The sequence below is a fragment of the Rhinoraja longicauda genome, chromosome 41 (assembly GCF_053455715.1).
Source record: "Rhinoraja longicauda isolate Sanriku21f chromosome 41, sRhiLon1.1, whole genome shotgun sequence".
Lineage (NCBI taxonomy): Eukaryota > Metazoa > Chordata > Chondrichthyes > Rajiformes > Arhynchobatidae > Rhinoraja > Rhinoraja longicauda.
This window is the reverse complement of record NC_135993.1, coordinates 4138542-4155892: the sequence shown is the minus strand read 5'-3', so window position 1 is coordinate 4155892 and position 17351 is coordinate 4138542. Positions and strand designations below refer to the sequence as shown.

The 17351-nt window shown below is 47.2% G+C and overlaps 1 protein-coding gene across 1 annotated transcript in view; it reads right to left on the bottom strand.

Annotated features, from left to right (window-relative positions):
* Positions 1-5167: 5167 nt before the first annotated feature.
* Positions 5168-17351, bottom strand: part of LOC144611668 (calpain-9-like) — a 41034-nt gene continuing 28850 nt past the window's right edge. Inside the window, exons 19-20 of the mRNA XM_078430873.1 lie at positions 8289-8347; positions 5168-6167 (exon numbers count right to left, since the gene is read on the bottom strand). Coding sequence (XP_078286999.1) covers positions 6141-6167; positions 8289-8347 — 86 coding nt within the window. The 3' untranslated portion in view covers positions 5168-6140. The remainder of the gene's footprint in view (positions 6168-8288; positions 8348-17351) is intronic.

Sequence of the window (17351 nt, the reverse complement as noted above, 5' to 3'; positions counted from 1 at the left end):
TGTAGGATAGTGTTAATGTGCGGGGATTGCTGGTCGGTGTGGGCTCAGTGAGCCTGTTTCAGTGCTGTATCTCTAAACTAAACAAAACTAAACCAAACTCTACTGAGTATGACACTATTGGAAGAGGAGACAAAAAGAGACTCTGCACAGGTTTTGTTTTGTATGCATATATTTTTTATTCTGATTAAAGTTTACCTTTGGAATTAAAAAAAATATGGTTGCTCAAGCTGGAAGATATATTTTGAAGATAATGATGAAGTAACTCAGCAGGTCAGGCAGCATCCCTGTAGAACGTGGATAGATGATGATTCGGGACCTGAAATGTCACCTATCCATGTTCTCCAGGCATACTGTCTGGCATGTGGAGTTACTCCAGCACTTTGTGCCTTTTTGTTGTAAACCAGCATCTGCAGTTCCTTGTTTCTAATATAGAAATATTCCTCAAGCTGTTCAAAAGTAGGAGCTCAGTCCCTGAATCTGTCTGCGGCAGTTTAGCATCCAGAAATCAGGGCACGGCCTACTTCAGTTCCTTATAAGAAAATAACTGCAGATGCTGGTACAAATCGAATGTATTTATTCACAAAATGCTGGAGTAACTCAGCAGGTCAGGCAGCATCTCAGGAGAGAAGGAATGGGTGACGTTTCGGGTCGAGACCCTTCTTCAGACTGATGTCAGGTGCCTGACCTGCTGAGTTACTCCAGCATTTTGTGAATAAATACCTTCAGTTCCTTATGGTGTTTGACTTGTTGCAATGAAGAGTGGACATCTTGAGGGTTAATTATCAGGTAGAGTCAAGTCAAGTCAAGTCAATTTTATTTGTATAGCACATTTAAAAACAACCCACGTTGACCAAAGTGCTGTACATCTGATTAGGTACTAAGGAAAAAAATGAAACATACAGTAGCATGCAAACAGTTCACAGCGCCTCCTCAATGAGCCTCAGACGCTAGGGAGTAGAAATAGGTTTTGAGCCTGGACTTAAAGGAGTCGATGGAGGGGGCAGTTCTGATGGGGAGAGGGATGCTGTTCCACAGTCTAGGAGCTGCAACCGCAAAAGCGCGGTCACCCCTGAGCTTAAGCCCAGACCGCGGGATAGTGAGTAGCCCCAAGTCGGCCGACCTGAGGGACCTGGAGTTAGAGAGGGGGGTTAGAAGATTTTTGATGTAAGGGGGGGGAATGTCCATTTAGGGCTTTATACGTGAATAGGAGGAGCTTGAAGTTGATTCTGTACCGTACAGGGAGCCAGTGGAGAGAGGCCAGAATCGGGGTGATGTGGTCCCTTTTACGGGTACCCGTCAGGAGTCTCGCTGCGGCGTTTTGGACCAGTTGCAGGCGGGACAGGGAAGATTGGCTGATCCAAGTGTATAGGGAGTTGCAGTAGTCTAGGCGGGAGGAAATGAAAGCGTGAATGATTTTTTCTGTGTCATCGAATTGGAGGAAAGGTTTGATTTTAGCTATGGTTCGAAGTTGGAAGAAGCTGGCTTTTACCACAGCGTTGACTTGCTTATCAAATTTGAATGCAGAGTCAAATATCATGCCGAGGTTTTTGACATGCGGTTTGACTAGGCAGGATAGACTTCCAAGACTGCCTGTTATTGATTTGATGGAGTCTGGGGGGCCGAATAGGATGACCTCAGACTTGCTCTCATTTAATTGGAGGAAGTTCTGTGCCATCCAACATTTTATGTCCTCAAGGCAGTGTAAGAGGCTGTTTAAATTTGACTGGTTGTTGGGTTTCAGGGGGAGGTAAAGCTGAGTGTCATCGGCATAGCAGTGGAAAGAAATGCCGTGCCTTTGAATGATTTGGCCAAGGGGGAGCATGTATAGAGAGAAGAGAATGGGGCCTAGGATGGAGCCTTGTGGAACTCCGCAGGAGAGGCTAGCTGGAGCAGAGGAATAACTGCCTATGTTGATGGCGAAACTCCTATCTTTGAGGTACCAGCTCAGGGCAGTGCCATCAATGCCAACCGTGTACCGGAGACAGTCAATAAGGATGGTGTGGTCCACTGTATCGAACGCTGCGCTGAGGTCGAGAAGGAGCAGGATTGCACAGTCGCCGGTGTCGATGGCGAGAAGCAGGTCGTTGTGTACCTTCAACAAGGCAGACTCTGTGCTGTGGTGGGCTCTGAAACCTGACTGGAAACTTTCCAGGATGGTGTATTGGTGCAGGTAGGGCACTAATTGGTTTAGAATTGCCTTTTCAAGGACTTTTGACAGGAATGGCAGTTTGGAAATGGGTCTGTAGTTGCTAGGCAAGGTGGGGTCTAGGTTAGGTTTTTTCAGTAGGGGCTGGACCACCGCGTGCTTGAAACTGGTTGGAACAGTGCCAGTGGCCAGAGAACTGTTGATAATAGAGAGGATGCTGGGACCGGCTATTGCAATGACATCCTTCAGAAGGGCAGTGGGGGCAGGATCAAGGGGGCAGGTTGCAGGTTTCATAGCGGAGACAAGTTTTGCAAGGGAGGATAGAGTGACGGGTTGGAAGCAGTCCAATTTAGATGAACAGACTAGTGAGACAGCTAGGTCACGGGTGGGAGGGGAAATGTTCATTCTAATGTTCTCAACTTTGTTGGTGAAAAAGAGGGAGGGAAAGGTCGTCTGAAGGTGATCTGGGTAACAGGAACAATGAAGGTGCTTTAAAATTTATCCCTTACCAACACCAAGAGGAGTTTATTCACAAAATGCTGGAGTAACTCAGCAGGTCAGGCAGCATCTCAGGAGAGAAGGAATGGGACTAACACTAAGAGGAGTGGTTTGTACTGAATATTGCAGTACATTTCTGTGTGTCATTCACAGGTCAAGAAGCATTCAACTAATTGGTCAGGTTTCAATGCCCTCATTCTGCTGCATTAGTGCAGAGCGATGTCAGGCATTAGTGCAGAGCGATGTGAGAGGATGGCAAATTTCACCGAGATTCCTCCATGAAGCCCCCCCCCCCCCCCAACTGAAGCCATGTGTCCTTAGGGTGTAGCTGAAGCTCTCAGTCCTACGCTAAGTGCAGGACGGTCGACCCCCCCCGGGGAACAGAGGCACTTCTTGCTTTGTGGAGATATTGTTCTTATTCTTTTACAACTGAGTAGCTTAGTAGGCCAAATCAGAGGACATTAAACTCAAACAGTGGAGTAGGATTAGAGTCACGTGGAGGATCAGGCTGTGTAGAAGTGCCAGGTTCATTTTCTTGAAGGATTTCACTGAATCCATTGCGATTTAAAAATTCCCCAGTAGCTTTCTCAGAGATTCATAGGGTCATACAGCATGGCCCACCTTGTCCCAACTTGTCCACGCTGACCAAGATGCCCCATCCAAGCTAGTCTCACTTGCCCACATTGGCCCATATACACTGGAATTTAGAAGGATGAGAGAACTTATCGAAACGTATAAGATTATTAAGGGGTTGGTCACGTTAGAGGCAGGAAACATGTTCCCAATGTTGGGGGAGTCCAGAACAAGGGGCCACAGTTTAAGAATAAGGGGTAGGCCATTTAGAACTGAGATGGGGAAAAACTTTTTCAGTCAGAGAGTTGTGAATCTGTGGAATTCTCTGCCTCAGAAGGCAGTGGAGGCCAATTCTCTGAATGCATTCAAGAGAGAGCTAGATAGAGCTCTTAAGGATAGCGGAGTCAGGGGGTATGGGGAGAAGGCAGGAACGGGGTACTGATTGAGAATGATCAGCCATGATCACATTGAATGGCGGTGCTGGCTCAAAGGGCCGAATGGCCTCCTCCTGCACCTATTGTCTATATCCCTCTAAACCTTTCCTGTCCATGTGCCAGTCCAAGTGACTTTTAAATGCAGATATAGTACCTGCCTCAACTACCTCCTCTATGTCACTATCCTATCTGCCATCACCACCATCCCTGCAGCACGTTCCAGACACCCAATCACTCTCTGTGCAAAAAAAACTCGACCCGCACATCGCCTTTAAACTTTGCCCCTCTCACCTTAAAGCCACGGCCTCTTGTCTTTGATATGTCCACCCTGGGAAAAAGTTTTGACTGTCTACCCTATCTATGCCTTTCATAATATTAGATGCTTCTGTCATGTCTCCCCTCAGCCTCCGACGTTCTAGATTTTCTCCACCTAATAGCTGATATGCTCTAATCCAGGCAGCATCCTGGTCAATCTCCACTGCACATCTTCCCAAGGCCTCCACATCCTTCACATAATTTTTTTTTAGTTTAATGTAGAGATACAGCGCGGAAACAGGCCCTTCGGCCCACCCAGTCCGCACTGACCAGCGATCCCTGGCACATTAACATAACGATCCCCGAACATAATGGGGCAACCAGAATTGAACGCAATACTTCAAATGCGAGGCCTAGCCAAAGTCTTGTGGAGTTGCATCACGACTTCCTGACTCTTATTGCTTCTAGATTGAACCAAGGCCCCCGAATGCACACAACAGTGGAACTATTTCAACTATAGGCAATTCCTCCCTCTGCTTCCTGGCCAATATTGAACTCTCAACCCAAAAATGATGGATGTTTATTTGTTTGGTGTTAGTTTATGATTGTATGTGTTATTACATTTTTATTGATTATTCTTATTGGTCTTATTGTTGAACTGCGGGTAATTTTTCATTTCACTACACATTTAAGTGTATGTGACAAATAAATGACTATTGACTATTGAATATAAAGACAAATGAGTGTAATATACTGCTGCTGTTTGTGGGTGCTTGCTGTATTTTCCTGTCTTACAACATACCAAAAGTACTTCTCTCGCTGTGAAATGCTTCCCAACATCGTGACATTGTGCAAGGCACTATAGAAATGTGTTTTAGTTACCCAACTATTAAGAAGCTTTCTAAATGTTGCTGTTTCTCTTCCTCTGCCATACTTCAATGTTCCCACTTTCTGTTCTGCACAGCGCTATAGTTCTCAGGCACTCTGTATGTTGTCTTCGTGTGAGTGGAGTTATATGTATTAGTCAGCTACTCTGCTGGGAAGTGTTTCAGGTAGTGTAAGAAAATAACTGCAGATGCTGGTACAAATCGAAGGTATTTATTTCACAAAATGCTGGAGTAACTCAGCAGGTCAGGCAGCATCTCAGGAGAGAAGGAATGGGTGACGTTTCAGGTCGTGACCCTTCTTCAGAAGGATCGTCTGAAGTAGGGTCTCGACCCGAAACGTCACCCATTCCTTCTCTCCTGAGATGCTGCCTGACCTGCTGAGTTACTCCAGCATTTTGTGAAGTGTTTCAGCATCAGTTCTCAACTTGGCATGCAACCTGAGAATCATATAGCCCTTTGGAGAAACAAGCCCTTTGGAGACATAGGAACAGAATCAGGCCATTCGGCCCATCAATCCTCCTCCATTTGATACTGCTCCTCCTTGGCAGATCTACTTTCCCCTCGCAACCCCATTCTCCTTTGTTCTCTCCATGAATGTTGACGGGCTTACTGATCAAGGACCTATCAATCTCTACTTTAAAACTTCCCAATTACCTGGGCTCACAGCTGTCTGTGCGAATGAATTCCACAGATTCACCGCCCTCTGGCTAACGAAATTCCTCCTCATCTCCATTCTAAAGGTAGTGTAAGAAAATAACTGCAGATGATGGTACAAATCGAAGGTATTTATTCACAAAACGCTGGAGTAACTCAGCAGGTCAGGCAGCATCTCGGGAGAGAAGGAATGGGTGACGTTTCGGGTCGAGACCCTTCTTCAGTCTGAAGAACGTACAGGTATGTAGGTTAATTGGCGGGGTTAATTAAATGTAAAAATTGCCCCTCGTGTGTGTTGGATAGTGTTAATGTGCGGGGATCGCTGGGCGGCGCGGACCCGGTGGGCCGAAGGGCCTGTTTCCGCGCTGTATCTCTAAATCTAAATCTAAAAATCTATCCAAGTTCTCCTGAGATACTGCCTGACCCACTGAGTTACTCCAGCAGTTTGTGTCCACTCTTGACTCTTGATGGAAAGACAGTGAATGAAAGCAGATGGAAGCACTGGCCCAGGATGACTGGAATGTGCATGAGTGAGTGATATGTGGCTATGTTAACTCTGCAGGCAACTGCCTGATCCTAAAGCCAAGGTCTGTAGAAGCCTCTGGAGTGTGCAGCGTGCTTTGTCTGGACCTGGGTTGTGGGCGGCTGTGGCGGAAGCTCTTCGGGTTGAGGGAGTCAATGGTCCTTGGGATCCTAGCTGTACATGGTCATCTGGAGCCACTGCATGGGAGTTAAGAAAGAGTGAGGTTACATTCAACGAAAAAATACCATCGCCCTTCCACTTTCAAGAGAAAAAACAAAATCCAATTGTCTCCATGTTATGGGAAAGATGTCAAGCTGGAAAGGGTACAGAGAAGATTTACGACGATGTTGCCAGGACTACAGGATCTGAGCTATAGGGAGAGGTTGAGTAGGCTGGGACTCTTCCCTGGAGCGCAGGAGGATGAGGGGTGATCTTATAGAGGTGTACAAAATCATGATAGGAATAGATCGGGTAGATGCACAGAGTCTCTTGCCCAGAGTAGGGGAATCGAGGACCAGAGGACACAGGTTCAAGGTGAAGGGGAAAAGATTTAATAGAAATCTGAGGGGTAACTTTTTCTAACACAAAGGCTGGTGGGTGTATGGAACGAGCTGTCAGAGGAGGTAGTTGAGGCTGGGACTATCCCAACTTTTAAGAAACGGTTAGACAGGTACATGGATAGTACAGGTCTGTAGGGATATGGACCAAACACAGGTTGGTGGGACCAGTGTAGCTGGGACATGTTGGCCGGTATGGGCAAGTTTGGCCAAAGGGCCTGGTTCCACTCTATACCATTCTATGACTCTATGACCTCTCTTTTAGGGGGTGGGGGGGAGGGAGGGTGGTAAGAAAGAGAGAGGTTGCATGGAATGAAAGCCACACCACAATACACCACAATGTTGTTAGTACAGATTAAACATGGTGATTCTTCACGGTAATTCACTGCAAATGCCCACAGTGACTGGATTTGGCAGACATTCATCACATTTACATATTTACCTCATTAAAGATGCAAATAAAAGACAAAGATATCTAAAGCACCATTCTCTCTCATAGAACATAAAACTCCGTACAGCACACGAACAGACCCTTTGGCCCACTATGTCAGTGCCCAACATGATGCCAAGACCGACTCTTATCTGCCTGCACATAATGCATATCCCTCCATTCCCTGCACATAATGCATATCCCACCATTCCCTGCACATAATGCATATCCCACCATTCCTTGCACATAATGCATATCCCACCATTCCCTGCACATAATGCATATCCCACCATTCCCTGCACATAATGCATATCCCACCATTCCCTGCACATAATGCATATCCCACCATTCCTTGCACATAATGCATATCCCACCATTCCCTGCACATAATGCATATCCCACCATTCCCTGCACATAATGCATATCCCACCATTCCCTGCACATAATGCATATCCCTCCATTCCCTGCACATTATGCATATCCCTCCATTCCCTGCACATCCATGTGCCGATCCAAAAGTTTCTTAAATGGCACTATCGTATCTGCCTCCACCACCACCCCGGGCAACACATACATGGTACATGGATAGGCGATTCCTTGCCTGGATCGAGGCTCCAACCGCGGCCTGTGGACTTTAACTTCAAGGAGCTCGCAGTCTCGGGTGGAGACTGTAGTCGGGAGCTCCAAGCTGCATGAGGTTCGACAAGCCCTGCCCCGGGGTAGATCGCCCGGCGTGGTGGAGCTGAGATCCCCCCCCCCCCCACGATGCAGGAGCTTGATCGCCCCGACGAAGAAGGCTCGCCGCCGGCTACGGGAGTCAAGATCGGCCCATCAACGGAAGGCCCCCGACCGCTGGAGGACAAAGAAGGGAGGGATTGACTTTTTTTTTCGCCTTCCATCACAGTTAGGAATGTGAATGAGTCACTGTAGTGGATGTTCATGTTAAGATGTATTTTGTGTGCCCTGTTGCTTTTTTATTGTTATGACTGTACGGCAAATGAAATTCCTCGTATGTTGCAAAACATACTTGGTTAATATAGTGTGACTGTGAAGGTTTAGAGGGATATGGGCCAAATGCAGGCAGGCAGGTAGGACTATTGTAGATGGGGCATATTGGTCGGCACGGATGAGTCAGGCTGAAGGGACTGTTCCCTTGCTCGACAGCTAACCTTGTGGCACAGTAGAGCAACTGTAGAGCTGCTGTCTCAAAGCATTGGAGCCCCTATAACTTTAACCTGAAAGAGTAGCTTGGTTTCTCTCTCCACAGATGCTGCCTGAGTTGCTGAGAACCCCCAGCATTTTCTATTTTGTATTTGAGTGTCAACACTCACCTCTTTATAGCCAACATTGACCACTCCAGTTCCAAACTTGTCCATGATTTTGAAAGCTCCTGGAACAGAATCAAACTCCATTATCTTACATGAATCTTTGCAGATTGTCAGAAATGTAAAGAATGCACTTGGTGAGAAACAACCTAGCAGACTATATGTTGCTGAATCTTCCACCTGGAATTTAGAACATCAAATAGTTATGCACAGGGACAGGCCCTTCGGCCCAAAATGTCCGTGCTGAACATGATGCCAAGTTAAAGTAACCGCTGCCTGCACGTGATCCATATCGCAGCATTCCTTGCATACCCAGGAGCTTATCTGAAAGGAATTGCAACTGTGACACAGTTTTACTGCAGTTATAAAGGAGAACTGGGAGCAGCTTGATTGAATTGAAAGATGCAGCTTGGAAACAGGCCCTTCGGCTCACCGAGCCCATACCGACCATCGATCATCTCACACTAAGTCTCAGTTATTCCACTTTCCCGTACACTCCCTGCACACTAGGGGCAATTTACAGAGGGCCAATTAACCCAGAAAACCTGCACGTCTGTGGGATATGGGGGGAAACCGGAGCACGCATCAAAGTGAGAACGTACAATCTCCGCACAGATGGAACCCGGAGTAAGGATCGAACTCAGGTCTCTGGCTCTGTGAGGCAGCGGCTCTCCCAGCAGTGCCATTGTGCTGCGAAGTTAGCCGTCGAGTTAGTAAAGCCTTCTTCCCAAAACATGAAGTGGACTTGATTAGTATGGGCGTCAGAGGTTACGGGGAGAAAGCAAGAGAGTGGGGTTAGGATGGAGAGATAGATCAGCCACGTTTGAATGGTGGAGTTGACGACGGGCCGAATGGCCTAATTCTGCTCCTATCACTTATGACCTTATGACATCACTGCACAGCAACCTGCCACCTGACTTATTTAAGGTATACACAAAATGCTGGAGTAACTCAGCGGGTCAGGCAGCATCCCGGGAGAGAAGGAATGGGTGACGTTTCGGGTCAAGACCCGAAACGTCACCCATTCCTTCTCTCCCGAGATGCTGCCTGACCTGCTGAGTTAATCCAGCATTTTGTGTCTACCTTCGATTTAAACCAGCATCTGAAGTTTTTTTTCCGACCCGAGTTATTTATCTCCCCTACCCACCAACCCCCTCCTCACCCCCCCCCCCCCCCCGCCCTCACCCTCAAGGCTGTAGATACTTAGACTGGCAGCCACGAATACTGATATCTCCTCCTTTATCTCATCTTAACTTCCTAACCTCAGTATCTCGCACTTTGGTCCTTGACCTTTCATTCCAGCCCGAGATAAACACTCATTCTTTGCGTAACAACGAGAGTGAGCAGGGTGTAACTTTGAGCTATGTCTGGCATCTCATCTGACCAGTCCTGGCACCCAGCAGGGTGTGTGTGTGTGTGTGTGTGTGGTGTGTGTGTGTGTGTCTGGCTGACGATGATTCCTGTGACCTTGACACTTACTCGAGTTGACTGGGACCTAACTACGACAACAAGCCAGACTTTCGGTGCGTAGCTGAAATCTCAGCTTAAAAGGGATGAGTCGCCCCAATTCCTCACTGATTTCCCAACATTCCAGCATGTGGGAATGTTGCAAAAAAGTAAACAGGAATGTTAACTCCAGTGAACCTTGTGAAGGTCGTTTAAATAATTTGAAAACATGCAGAGGGCAAGTCACCGGAATCTGCCAATGACAACAGCAGGGTGGTGCAGCGGTAGAGTTACTGCCTTTTAGCTGCTGAACTCTTCCATCACCAGTGAACACGCCTTGTGGGAACTGCCTGTTAGGAACAAGTTTCAACACACCACCACTGGAGATTTCATTGCAAGGATAAGATTACACACCTATGTGAAAAATGCAAGGGTTGAGACAAACACCTTCAACGAGCGTGGATGAATTGTCATCCTCTGGAAATCAGCCAGTCTGGGTTTATTATTGTCATGTGTACCGAGGTACAGTGTAAAGCTTTGTTCCACGTGTTATCCAGGCTAATCAGGGACGAATGAATCGGGGACAGGAGGACATAGTTTAAGGTGAAGTGGAAAAGATTTAATCGGAATCTAAGGGGTCACTTTTTCACACAAAGGGTGGTGGGTGTATGGAACAAGCTGCCAGAGGAGGTAGTTGAGGCAGAGGCTATCTCAACATTTAAGAAACAGTTAGGTACATGGATAGGACAGGTTTGGAGGGATATGGACCAAACACTGGCAGGTGGGACTAGTGTAGCTGGGACATGTTGGCCAGTGTGGGCAGGTTGGGATGAAGGGCCTGTTTCTACGCTGTATCACTCTATGATGCTGTGACTCTATGAGTACATCAGGCTGTGCAGGAGGAGAAGTGAACAGAGCGCAAAATATAGTGTGACACAGAGTGCTGGAGTAACTCAGCGGGTCAGGCAGCATCTGTGGAGAACATAGATAGGTGACGTTTCACAGAGTGCTGGAGTAACTTAGCGGATCAGGCAGCATCTCTGGAGAACATGGATCAGAGACGTTTCACAGAGTGCTGGAGTAACTCAGCGGGTCAGGCAGCATCTCTGGAGAACATGGATAGGTGGCGTTTCGGTTCGGCCCATAACATCGATTATCCATGTTCTCCAGAGATGCTGCCTGACCCGCCAAGTTACTCCAGCATGTTGTGTCCTTCTGTGGAAACCAGCATCTGCAGTTCCTTATTTCCGCAGAATATAGTGCTGCAGCTACAGAGAAACGACACAGTGACCCAGCTGGTGGTACCTCTGCCCCACAGCGCTAGAGACCGGGGTACAATCCTGACCTCGGCTGCTGTCTGTGGAGTTCCCATGCTCTCCCTCTAACTGCGTAGGCTTCCTCTGGGTGCTCGGGTTTCCTCCCACATCCGTGGGACGTGCAAAGGTTAATTGGCCACTGTAAATGGGCACTAGAGTGGATGTGAAAGTGGGATAACACAGAACTAGAAGGAACAGATGACCGATGGTCAGCATAGACTCGTTGGGCCGAACGACCCGTTTCCATGCTGTATCTCTAAACTAAACTAAGCTTTAAAAAAGTGCCGGGGCTGAAATGAGGTTGATTGGAAGATTGGGGAATTCATTTGGGAGATCGCGAGAAGTAGAGTCGAGACCCGAGGGTTAAGAAAAGGACAAGTGTCCAGTGATTTTACACTGCTCAACCGAATCCCACCAGGGCTAAGCTGTTAAACCAAATTCAATAAATCCTGGGTGGAAATGTGAAAGACTAGAGGACATAGCTTTCATTTGAGAGGGGCAAGGTTTAAAGCAGATGTGCAGGGCAAGTGTTTTTACATAAGAGTGTGGTGGGTGCTTAGAACACACTGCCAGGTTGTTGGTGAAGCAGATACGATAGTGGAGTTCAGACGCTTTGAGATAGGCACGTGGGAATGGAGGGCTATGGATCGTCAAGACATAGCGGCCATTGGTCAAGTGCTTGTAAATGGGATGAGGGCGATGGAAGGTCTTCAACCCAAAGTATTAACTCTCTTTCTCTTCTCACAGATGCTGCCTGATCTGCTGAGTGTTTCCAGCAATTTTGCTTTTGTATATTGGGATTATAATGGAGGGATAGAGATCACGTGCCGTCAGAGGGAGTAGACTAGTTGGCTTGGTATAATCGTAAATTGTCCCTAGTGTGTGTCGGATAGTGTTAGTATCTCACCACTAGGATAGTTATTTCACAAAATGCTGGAGTAACTCAGCAGGTCAGGCAGCAGCATCTCAGGGGAGAAGGAATGGGCGACGTTTGGGGTCGAGACCCTTCTTTCATCATGACGGTCATGACGAAAGAAGGGTCTCGACCCCAAACGTCACCCATTCCTTCTCTCCCGAGACGCTGCCTGACCTGCTGAGTTACTCCAGCATTTTGTGAAATAAATACCTTCGATTTGTACCAGCATCTGCAGTTATTTTCTTACACCACTAGGATAGTGGTGGATACCCTGCCATTATTGCTGGAGATCGCTGGTCAGCGCGGACTCGGTGGGCCGAAGGGCCCGTTTCTGCGCAGCGTCTCTAAATTAAGCTAAATTAGTTTAACATTGGCATCATTTTCACTACGTGACGAGCCGAGGAGCATGTTCCAGTGCTGTCGTGTTCTATGTTCTAACTCTTGTGATATAAGGCAGAAATGACTGTTCAAAAAATATCAGACTACTCTACCCACCCCGCCCAATAGGGAAATTCAACATTATTCCTGGCATGTACTTGAATCCTGTCCTAGGCAGTGTACGGCTGACGTTTGGTTCAGTCTAACTCCCTATGCTCAACGCATAGCATTGCCACTCAGATCTCGAGCAAACTTTACATTTTCAAAGACAGACACAAAAGGTTGAGGTAACTCAGCGGGTCAGGCATAATCTCTGGAGAATAGGAATACGTGACTGACGAAGGGTCTCGACCCGAAATTTCACCGATTCTTTTCCTCCTGAGATTCTGCCTGACCCGCTGTTATTCCATCTCTTTGCGTCTATCTTCGGTTAAAACCAACATCTGCAGTTCCTTCCTGCACATTATATTTTCAAATCTATCTCAGGTCTCCAGTCGCAGTAGTTCAAGTGAAGAGAGCAGCCAGGCCAACTATGATGCTGACCACTGTCAAATAGTTTCATTTGATCATGTGCAGGTAGATGACCAGTTTAGAAGGGTCCTGACCCGTATCGTCACCTATTCATATTTACTAGAGATGCTGCCTGATCCAATGTGTTATTCCTAATCTGAGGAAAGACATTCTTGCCATAGAGGGAGTACAGAGAAGGTTCACCAGATTGATTCCTGTGATGGCAGGACTTTCATATGAAGAAAGACTGGATAGACTCGGCTTGTACTCGCTAGAATTTAGAAGATTGAGGGGGGATCTTATAGAAACGTACAAAATTGTTAAGGGGTTGGACAGTCTAGATGCAGGAAGATTGTTCCCGATGTTGGGGAAGTCCAGAACAAGGGGTCACAGTTTAAGGATAAGGGGGAAGTCTTTTAGGACCGAGATGAGAACGTTTTTCTTCACACAGAGAGTGGTGAATCTGTGGAATTCTCTGCCACAGAAGGTAGTTGAGGCCAGTTCATTGGCTATATTTAAGAGGGAGTTAGATGTGGCCCTTGTGGCTAAAGTGATCAGGGGGTATGGAGAGAAGGCAGGTACGGGATACTGAGTTGGATGATCAGCCATGATCATATTGAATGGCGGTGCGTGCAGGCTCGAAGGGCCGAATGGCCTACTCCTGCACCTATTTTCTATGTTTCTATGTTATTCCTGCACTTTGTGTGTTTTTTTGTAAACCAACTTCTGCGGTTCTTTGTTTCTACATTTTGACTGCTCCGTTGCGAAATCTCCTCAAGGTAATGCCTACTTAGCGGGAATATCTGTCTCGCACGTCTTTTGTTCGTTGTTCTTTATCTCTCCATATCATCTGTCTCTATCCCCCGTTTCCCTCATCCCCAGTCTGAAGAAGGGTCTCGACCAGAAACGTCACCCATTCCTTCTCTGCAGAGATGCTGCCTGTCCCAGCTTTTTGTGCCTATCCTACCGTGAAGAAGTTCTCCTCCTCTCTCCGACAGTCCGAAGAAGAGTCCCGACCAGAAACCTCAGCTATCCGTGTTGTCCAGAGATGCTGCTTGACCCACTGGGTTACTCCGGCACTGCGTCCTCTTTTCAGATGAGGTTAGTTTGGCATCATTGCCCCTGGAGGGCCAATTCCTGTGCTGTACTTTTCTATGTTGTATGGTTAGCACTTTAAGAAAAACAACCAACATGTGGGGCATTTTGGAGGCCATAAATATGCTGCAAATTATTTTTAGCAAAGAACATTGGGATGAAAAAAAAACTGGGATCACCCTAAACAATCTGTTCCTAATAAAGCTTCATTAATGCTGGTGCCCATCCCATACATATTGTCGAGCTTTCAGAACAGGAGGGTTTAGACAAGGTGGACAAGGTTACAGCAATCTCCCATCATGTCAACTTATTTACATCGGCGAAACCAAACGCAGGCTCGGCGATCGCTTCGCTCAACACCTGCGCTCGGTCCGCGTTGGCCAATCTGATCTCCCGGTGGACGAGCACTTCAACTCCCCCTCCCATTCCCAGTCTGACCTTTCTGCCATGGGCCTCCTCCAGTGCCATAGTGAGGCCCACCGGAAATTGGAGGAACAGCACCTCATATTTCGCCTGGGCAGCTTGCAGCCCAGTGGTATGAACATTGACTTCTCCAACTTTAGATAGTTCCTCTGTCCCTCTCTTCCCCTCCCCTCCGCCTTCCCAGTTCTCCCTCTATCTTCCTGTCTCCACCTATATCCTTCCTTTGTCCCGCCCCCCTGACATCAGTCTGAAGAAGGGTCTTGACCCGAAACGTCACCCATTCCTTCTCTCCTGAGATGCTGCCTGACCCGCTGAGTTACTCCAGCATTTTGTGAATAAATACCTTCGACTTGTACCAACATCTGCAGTTATTTTCTTACATGTACACAAGGCATGTCTTAAACCTATCCCACTGCTGACCTCTGCAGGTCACAGAGTATATTACAATGCAACCAAATTTCTCCTTGCTGCTTCTTAAATTCCGTTCCACATTACATTTCTAATTGTAAGCAGCGATTAGGTCAGACATTTGCCTTCCGCTGGTTGCTGTTAGCCACGCCACTGCTCATGCTTTGAGCCAGGACCAGAGTTGGGCACAGGCTGGAGCCACATTCATTCAGAGAACTCCCCTGAGGCGCACGGAGGCCTTCTGTCTGTCCAGGAAGCAAAGGCAAATGCGTCCAAAAATCACAGCAGATCAGTCACTGGAAAACCAGACAAGGATTTTGGCAAGATACCATGCTGGGACTCACAATGGATGGCAATGTTCTCCAGAGATTGTGCCTGACCCACTGAGTTACTCCAGCATTTTGTGTCTTTCACTGCCCCAGTGTCCTGGGTTTGATCCTGACCCCGGGTCTGTCTGTGTGAAATTTGCCCATTCTCCCCGTGGCCGCGTGTGGTTGCTCCAGGTGCTCCGGTTTCCTACCACATCCCAAAGTTGTGCAGGTTTTTTGGTTCATTGGCCCTCTGTAAATTGCCCTTAGTATGTGGTGGGCAGCAAGAAAACCAAAGGGGGATTTGACAGACATTGAAGAGAAGATAAGTCGTAGAGGTACAGGAAAACAAGGAAGGGGATTAAGACTGATAGGAATAAGGTATCACAAAATGCTGGAGTAACTCAGCGGGTCAGGTAGCATCTCTGGAGAGAAAGAATGGGTGACGCTTTGGGTTGAGACCCTTCTTCAGAAGAAGGGCCTTGTCCCAAAACGTCACCCATTCCTTCTCTCCAGAGATGCTGTCTGACCCGCTGAGTCACTCCAGCATCCACAAAGACTCTTCACACCCCTGCAACAGTCTGTTCGAACTTCTACCATGGGGCAGACGATACAAGGCCTTCTACGCCCGCACCTCCAGACTCAGGAACAGCTTCATCCCCAGGGCCATAGCTGCTATGAACCGGTCCTGCTGAGCCGGATGGTCACATCGCACAGTGAACCGGCACAGATCTACTTGCACTTTATTCTGTTTTAAAACTGTTACAATTTGTTTCATTGGGTTGTTTAAATTAATACTGACCAGCTAATTAATTTATTGCATCGTATGGGAGGCGCATTCCCAATCTCGTTGTACCCCTGTACAATGACTATAAAGATATATTGTATTGTATTGTTACTCCAGCATTTTGTGATACCTTCGATTTGTACCAGCATCTGCAGTTATTTTCCTACAAGACTGATAGGATTGGTCCTTTTGGGGCCAGTGTGAACACGATGGGCTGAATGGCCTCCTGTGTCATACGATGGCAGTAAATAGATCAAAGGATCTCTCTCGGGATGGTTGATTTGACAATTCTATCCAGCATTGCCTGCTTTGATTTTGATATTTGTGGATAACTAATTTTCCACTCGTATTCCTGAAGAAGAGCTTTCCCTTTTGTTTACTATATGTTTTCCACCCAAGAGAGTTAAGGCTCTTTGGGGACACCAGCTATAGAGTTCAAGCATTAAATTGGAGCACTAAACAATATAAAGATCCCCCAGCTAAGAAATGAATTTATATTGCACCTCACACAACCTTAGTATGTTCCAAATTTAGAGTTTGCTTTAGACTTTAGAGACATAGCATGGAAACAAGCCTTTCTGCCCACTGATCCGTGCCAACTGGTGATCACCCCATACACTAGCACCATTCTACACACTCAGGACAGTTTACAGAAACCAATTAACGTACACGTCTTTGGCATGTAGGAAGAAACCAGAGCACCCGGAGAAAACCCATGGAGTCACAGGGAGAGCGTACAAACTCCTTACAGACAGCACCCATAATCAGGATCGAACCTGGGTCTCTAGTGATGTGAGGCAGCATCTCTACTGCTGTGTCACTCTGTAATATTGTAATTACTATAATGTAGGGAGTGTAGCAGCCATTTTGTGCACAGCAGGGGTGTCCCAAACTGCAATGCATGGATGAGTTGGTGGATGGATATTAGCCCGGACACTGGGCAATCATCTCTCCTGCTCTGGTCTTTAAAATAGAGATATGGGATCTTTTATGTCGATTTACATGCATGGATAAGGCCCTGGATCAACATTCTATTAGGCGGCAGAGTAGTGCAGCTGGTAGAAGAGGCACTACCTCTTCGCTCCAAGGACCCGGGTTCGATCCCAACTTGGGGTGCTGTCTGTGTGGAGTTTGCATGTTCTCCCTCCAACCGTGAGGGTTTCCTCCTGGTGCTTCGGTTTCCTCCCACTTCCCAAAGACGTGCAGGTTGGTGGGTTAGCTGGCCTCTATAAATTGCTTCTGGGTGTGTAGGTGAGTGGTAGAATCTTGGGGGGAGCTAACATGAGGGCGGAGAGAATAGAATGGGACTAGTGTATACCGGTGCCTTGAGTTGTGTGGAGATTCAGTGGGCTGAAGGGTCTGTTTCCTCTTGAATAACTGTACACCTCTAAAAGTAAGCACCTTTTACAATACTGCAGACCCACAGCACTGCATAGGAGCCGAGATGATAGGTTGATAAACAATATTTGTATAACACTAGTG